The following is a 7474-nucleotide window of genomic DNA, read 5'->3' on the forward strand; positions in this document are numbered from 1 at the left end:
GCTGGAAGGCAGCCTGGCTGCCCTACATCTCTCCCTGTTACTAAACTGCTCTTTAGCACTAGGCGTCTAAAAAGCTAGTACTAGCTTAACTAGACAAAGGCCGAAGCACTATAGTCACGCAATACAGCACAACGTACCAAATTGTAACTAGTTAGATAGAACGGCCTTTAGCCAAAGTCCTACATAGCCAACTGCTGATACAGGACTATAATGGAATAATAATAATAATAGATCACCTGATTTTATCTGCGACAATGCATCCAAGGCGTCTTCACGAGTTATCGATTTTACGGTTCCTTCTCGGCCTTACCTAGATTGAAACTAGTGAAGTAGTATATTTCAACCCGACTATACTGGAAATAGTACTGACCATAATCAAGGTCAGCATCCCCGGTGGTAATCCGGTAGATCTATACGATACGGTAAACCAGGTCGGGCATTCGACAGAGGCCCTAGCAGAACGCTAATCATCATGTCATGAGCTTGGCCTTATGTCACTGGGCCGCTATAACCAAAAAATGTAGCAATGATCTACCTTCTGTTGTTCTTCTACACAGGATAATATACATGGGTTCCAAAACAACTTAGGGAATTCTTGAAATACTTCCAATAAATGCTTAGGCAACCCACGGATGGTTCGTGTTGGTTTCAGTGGGCCCTTCATCGAGTAGACAAACTCAGGGGAGCTTCTAGACCGTCGTCACCTAGCCATACTTGATCATAGCTTTTTTTTGTGAAACAAGTTCAGCAGCCATCAAATTGTCAAAGTGGTTATCAGCCAACCAAACAGAGGATATCAACAACAAGGCTTACTCTAACTCGTAAAAACATGATTCTAGACACTGATAGTAGCAGAGTTCAACGTCCAATAAAGGATTCACCCATGTATGCTCCTGACACGAAGAACGCATACATACAAGCGCGACCTATGTTGAGATGTCTATAAAATGGAGAATTCTGGAGAGAGTTGCACAGTATCAAGTCAATCTTGTTCTTTGCTAGTCACTACTCTTATAGTTTTCCCTTTACAACCATTGTTCTCGCTCTACTATCATCATCACTAGAATAACTGAAGACTGAATAACGCTCACGCACAACGACATAACAGTTATGCATTTCGTCAAGTATATAGCAGTATCTTTTATACTTTATACAGGAACGCTCGCAGGAGGTAAGACTATGTATATGCCTTAAGTTTGCACGACTACCAAGATATATCAGTGCTAATACTATATAGTTGCACTTTGCGATGGCAATTACGCGGATTGTATTAGCAAATGTCCTTTACTCCCTAAAGCACAATGGCTGAGTTGTTGCACGCCCTGTACCCAGGGTCATTGCTCTACTGCCAGAACTACCGGCCCGAGGGCCCAGTGCTAAATCATTCCATCCCACTTAGGTAAGAGCGGCATAGAACAACCCTCTATCTCAAAACTGAAGCTTTTTAGATAGTTGCCATAGCCTCTCGAGCCAAGCTACTCAAAAGCTACCACGTCTTATCCTAGGGCATTCGAGTGTTAGTGTCAGCTGCTTTATGTATTACGGCAAGTTCGCATGGCCGCGTGGATGGTTCATCATTTGATTAGTTTCATTGATCGTTTCTGCATTGGGAGATTTCTCGCGAACCAGCCTTGGATGAGCAGGCCCATATCATTGTTCATTCTTGCTTTCCCGAAATAATGCTACATATTCTTGTCTACCGCCGACGTCCCCACTATCATCGATTAGAAGTAATCTCAGGTGTAGGTGCTGCTGTAAGAGTAACTGGAAGTATCGTCGAAGTACTTGACCACCCCTGGGTATACCTCGGATCACCTGCGAGCGTTGTAATCGGAATCCAAGTCGCATCAGCAGCAGCCGCCCGATGAACCTGAGAATTTTATTTCAATGCTTCATGTCCAGTGCATCAACGAGACTTACCACACAGTTCTGGTAACTACCTTCTTGTTTTGCAGCCAGGCCGACCAAGTCAGTCGGTAACAAGAGCGCTGGGTTGTAATCATACGGGTTTATGGTTGGTGTCACACATATAGTGCTAAGTACGTCGGTGCAAGTGCTTATAGCATTGTTCCATTCACAAAAGGTTTGTTCCGAGCAGATTTCTGTCGCTGAAACTGGCCAGTTCAACGTGCTTAGCGCAAAAGGCTTCGGACTCTCGAAGGTGGGTCTCCTAACCCTCGACCGCCTAGTAAGTGTGGAAATTGGCGACGGTGGAATTGATAGTGTAAGCGATGTTAGTTGAGAACCGCAGCCAGTGAATAAATTTGTTGGCACACCGCGGAGCTGCCCATATAAGGTTGGGATTGATATGTAGATCGAAGGCGAGGTAACTGTAAGGCCGTCAATTACCTTCACTACAGGTGACTTGGGCTTCCCTGCTTCTGGTGTTGGACGACTGATTGGCATGAGTGTGTTTGTTTGAGGGCAGAGTGGCTGAGTTGCTGGTGTCGGCCAGTAGTAAATCTTTATACCGGATCCTGCCAAGGTGCATGGGCCGGAGGGAACAGAAGAGCAGGCTCTGTATGCCTCGCATGGGACCGGGAATTGTGGGATTGGGGTTTCTGTTGCATGAGCCAAACTCCAGCTCGAACGGAGTTTGGCACAATCATTTCCATTTACCGTGCAAGTTGGCGTCGGAATGGTAATGCTCGGATGGGTGGTAACTGCTGTTCTCGGATACCATTCTGTGACAAATGCGCTGTATTGGCGGCCCAGTAGACGAGGGATGTTATCGCAAAAGGTTGAAGTTGGAACAGCTGGGAACGTGGTAAAGAATACAGTCGAGGTAATATTGGTCGTGAACGTTTCAGATGTTATACTTGACACGAGGGAGTCATATCGAGTCCACGAGTTGAGACAAGCCTGAGCAGAAGGTGGTGGAGGTGCGACTGCATTTGCTGTCAATGTTAGTACAACGAGCTTTCATCGCTCGACATTCGGGAGTTAGAATTATGTCCAGCTCGCTTGAGAAATTTATTACCAGTTGCATGTGTGGTCAGGGCTAAAAAAAGGATTTGGAGACTGAATGGACTGATCATTCTTGGCGAAAGCTTTTTTCAGAACCCGGTTTGTGATTGTGATTATTGAGAAGGAGTACTTTGTAGACTGTTATATAAACGGGACGGAACGGACGGTCATTGCATACATATATTCAATAAGGGAAACCATTCCAATTTAGAACCTAACCGAGGCCCAGCTTGACCAATGGCTTACACATTCAATAAGTAGAATGTCTGATCTGTAGTCCGCATTAATATCGCCGGATAATGAGTACGGTGAATATACGAATGACTTCGAAGGATTACAGCAATTACGAGTGTAGAATGGATGGCCTAAGTCGTTCTATTCCGGAACGTTTCGTTCTTTTATTGCCAAGGCTGCGGCCCGTCGCTGGCTAGTACGCTTACGGGGTGCGAGTGCAATTTGTGGCGCTCGACAAAGTGTGGGCTTGCAGGAGCTGAACAGTACAACAAGGATATAGACAAGAAAATTTTCATCCTTACGTCCCTTTCGGGGCTGTTGCACAAGGCTGGGCGCCAATTATCCTCAGTTGATAGGTCTATATAGGGCAACCCATTCACGACACTCAACTGAACCAGACACATGACACCAGGCGAACGCGCATTGAGGATAATAATGTGTGTCTCGCCTGATGCAATTGTATAACTAGATAGTCTAAATCATCTAGCTACATGTATACCTCTTCACTTCGCTGTTTCGGACCCTACAATCTGTAAATTTTCACTTTTACTAAGCGATGATCTTTGATCTGAGACTCTTAGTATCTGCAGCTACTCTTGCCTCTGTATTACCAATTTGAGCTGAATGAAGCTGGCGGATATAGGAAGGCTCTCTGGCTCCAGTACTCGTCTCTTTTCAGCGCTTGTTGACGCCACTAGAGAAAAGACAGTGTAGCAATTAGCCATACACACTAGCCAAATCTTCCAATCTAACTAGGCTGTCAATTATCCAAGCCTTGGCAAGTAGATTTTGAACGTGGTTCTTTGTGCCATCTTCTAAACCAATCGAGTTTAGTTCCCAAACGGCCAGGCCTTTTCCCAAGCCTGCCTTTCCCTCGCGTTGGTGACAAATGCACTAATCATCTGATCCTTCATCTGTGACAAGGCGTCCAGTACTTCTTCATAATCATCTGCCTTCACTATGCCTTCCCAGGGAACAAATCTCCTAAGCTCTCTTTTATAGACCTCATTGCTTCCATACCTCGTGTTGCACCTTCAGCATCAGCCTTAAGCTCCTCTCTTTCCTTGTTCGAGAAGGCAAACAGGTAATTTGAATCTTCTTTGCCTGAAAACTCATCCCAAGTTTGTTCAAGCTTTGTGATTTTGCCAAGGTAAAGCGCCTCACCATCAATGAGGAGATTACGTGCCAACAATAGAAGCGAGTACTTTCCCGTATGCTGAAACCGGATCGCCGCATAAAGTCGAGGAACTCGGTGATCTATGAGAGTGTGGTACAACGAACAGAGTGATTGCTGTAGATATAGCGTGTTAGCTGCCTCTCTCAGATGGTTTCAATTCTTCCCAGTCTTTCGGAGGCTGTGGTCATTCCACACCGTTAATTGGAGGACCAATATAATTAATAATTTGGGGATACCCAGTATGAAAGTAGAGTGGAGATTTTTCCGTTAACTGCCAGTCAATAAGGCCCACAGCTTCGGTAGGCTCAGCGGGGTCGACAAAGATGTTAGCAACATGCAGGTCATCATGCTAAAGATACGCGGACGATATCGTTTGATCTTCTGGAAGACGCTGTTTTATGAGATCGAGGTAGCAGTGTAAAGCCTTGACCTTCTTTCCCTTCGTTAGCTGATAAGTTCCCGGGCCACATAGGGTTATCGGAGATTTGGGTAATTCGGAAAGCTGATTGATACACGCTATTTCACGTTGTCCGATGGCGCGATGATACGCCTTCAGAGAATCCCCTTGTCTTTTTTCGGTAGCCTACTTACAGGATCCTCTATCGAAATGAATGGCTGCTCTTCCGTTATCGAATGTTTCGCGTGCTACGGACAGGTCAATAGCAAATCTTTTGTCTGCTGTATTACCACCATTTGCGTCAATGTAGAGCGGCTGGCTACTGCGCGTATCTTCTAGGTCTCTTGAAGAATACAAGCTTCCATATCTTGTGAAAGCGACCGAAGTCCAGACTTTCTAAAACCAGCGATTGATCTGACAATAGCAAATCTATCTTGTATGCTCATTTTTGGCCAAACTTGTTTTAGTTGCACCCCTGGACATCTTCCATCATGATGTATTCTGACCCAACTGGATCCTCATGAGCCTGGAAACACCAGGCCAACACTTTGGGGATAGGTATTTCAAGAATTCTGAGGGCCTAAAATCTGTAAGCAAGATACAAAAACCCAAAGCCTGCTAATGGAACTTACGAAATCCATCGTCGCAACCTCGCTCGCAGTGATCCAATGAGGAAGACCAGCATTTGGATTTGGAACTTTGACCACTACCCGAGAGCGATTATTTATAATTAACAGCATACTTTTGTTGTACATACTATTTGGGTACTTTGCAACGTTCATGTATGTTTTTGCACTAACAACATCTGCCGCACGGCGTGCAAGCTCATTGACGTTGAAACGCACATGGCGCTGGGACGTTTCTTGCTTCTCATTGTTAACGAAACGGCATCGGGTAAAGTTGAACAGATCTCGGTCGTAATACACATCTGAATGAATTAGTAAAATCATCAAATGCCTTGTCGTCGGATGCTCTTACCAGGAAGTAACGCTCGCGGAACATGATGAGGATGAGCGCGCAGATTTGTAATGATCTGGCAGCCTCCTTGGTTCCAGTGGAATATGTATTTAAGTAAAGTTGTCCCTGTCCTCGTGTTGGTGTAGCACAGGGGTCCTGCAGATAGACCTATCGTGGGAGGAATTAGCGTGGGGTTGGTCTGTTCACTCAAGAGAGTTCAGTATTGCCGAGACGTAGTTGCCGAGAAAGTAGTCTGCTATAGAATAAAGTCCATGTGTAGTGTCGCGATGACAATGCGCATACTAGAAAACCCAAAGAGCTTGGCATAGTACTATACTACACCAACTCACCAGCCGTAGCCTGGCAACCAATCATGGGTATCCCAGTTTAGACTTCAACGACATTAAGCGAGGAGCCGCGAAGGCAAGGGTTTCGGCGCTAGCGCGCAGCGGCACAGGCAACAGTTACGCTATCCTCTCGACGTGCATGAATTATTGCTTCACTTGTCGCAAAATCTTCACCGGCGTGGCCGTTAGAAACAGAGAAACGCGCCTGCCAACACTCACTCACACAGATAAACTCGTACCCACCATTCTTCGTTCATATCATACCTATCGCTATGCGAACTATACAAACTATCACAGCATTTCTAGACCACATCTATCGGATCCCCGTACACTGAGAAGTTGAGCTGGAAGAGGATCATGAGCCATTTTTAGGATACTGGGGCTATACAATTTACAGAACATATTATGGGCCTGGATCTGATGAACAGTGGTCAAAGTTGCTGGAGAATATCACCGACGGAGTCAAGAAAGGCCTCTTCAATATCGACGAGGCGGAAAAAGATCCTGAGGCTGTCACGAAAGCACAGGCTCGATTTCGGCTCGACACGCGTTCAGCTCCCGCTACCTTAGACGGACGGATACTGGAAGATATCCAGCAGGTCTACTTAGAAGGGAGTGGGGGCCAGCCGATGAGGGGGACGCAATTCAATGATTGGAATACTGCTATATTTCTGCTGGCCGACTCTCAAGTGCTAAAGGATCCTGACCTACGGGTGATAAAGGTTGTGGACGCGAATCACGACCCCGTTGCCGATATACCAAAGAATATCCGGTGTGGCCCCCAGAGTAACTTCGGATGGATAACCATGCCAACGACAGCCGTTGTAGACTCTTACATCAGGATGGACACATTTACGTTTGAGCACATCATCAATCACGCAGGCGGTGGGCCGGGAGTTCTTTGGGATCCAGATGTACACTACTGATAGATTGTGCCTTGTGTCGAGGAGGAAGAAATCAAGGTTTTAGTTGTTTTAATGGAGTCATGATGACGGTGATGGTGTCAATGGCTATGTTTGAATGACTGAAATGATTGAGGATTCAGGGAACGCTGCTCAGGCCATTGCGACTCGATATCTCCGCGGTCTTTCCTTGTCGTTATCGCCCTTGTATGCAGCCTTAAACAAAGGCAGATCTGGTACACCAAAGTGCAGCTCCTATTCCACAGCAGCAAATTCCATAATTACGGTCATTATAACGGAGAACTTTCTGGTAAGGGTGACCTTACTGTTGGCAATGAGATAGCATACATCGTCATTCCTCACTATACAAGAACACGCCGAACACCAACTTTGTGGTTTTATGGTACCCTTCAAAATAATCCAATTTTTGTTAGAAATCACTCCTCAAGCGCCTAATAAGGCAATTCACAACTTATATCGGGCCCAGCCCTCC

At 45.7% G+C, this 7474-nt stretch overlaps 3 protein-coding genes across 3 annotated transcripts; 1 reads left to right on the top strand and 2 right to left on the bottom strand.

Moving 5' to 3' along the window:
* Nucleotides 1-1717: 1717 nt before the first annotated feature.
* COCCADRAFT_42094 (uncharacterized protein) lies at nt 1718-3038 on the bottom strand (the record flags this gene model as incomplete). Its single annotated transcript, XM_007720448.1, has 3 exons — nt 1718-1870; nt 1921-2756; nt 2981-3038. The coding sequence occupies 3 exons, from the start codon at nt 3036-3038 to the stop codon at nt 1718-1720; spliced, it is 1047 nt and encodes a 348-aa protein (XP_007718638.1).
* Nucleotides 3039-4031: 993 nt separating this feature from the next.
* COCCADRAFT_42095 (uncharacterized protein) lies at nt 4032-5777 on the bottom strand (the record flags this gene model as incomplete). Its single annotated transcript, XM_007720449.1, has 7 exons — nt 4032-4165; nt 4222-4520; nt 4738-4947; nt 5032-5171; nt 5257-5355; nt 5408-5626; nt 5754-5777. 7 exons carry the CDS (start codon nt 5775-5777, stop codon nt 4032-4034), a joined length of 1125 nt encoding a protein of 374 aa, XP_007718639.1.
* A 649-nt stretch (nt 5778-6426) lies between these two features.
* Nucleotides 6427-7005, top strand: COCCADRAFT_112694 (uncharacterized protein; the record flags this gene model as incomplete). The annotated part of the gene is made up of 1 exon (XM_007720450.1): nt 6427-7005. A coding segment is annotated over one exon (579 nt), but the record flags the coding sequence as incomplete, so codon positions are not given.
* Nucleotides 7006-7474: the final 469 nt, after the last annotated feature.

This window comes from Bipolaris zeicola (genome assembly GCF_000523435.1).
Source record: "Bipolaris zeicola 26-R-13 unplaced genomic scaffold scaffold_482, whole genome shotgun sequence".
Lineage (NCBI taxonomy): Eukaryota > Fungi > Ascomycota > Dothideomycetes > Pleosporales > Pleosporaceae > Bipolaris > Bipolaris zeicola.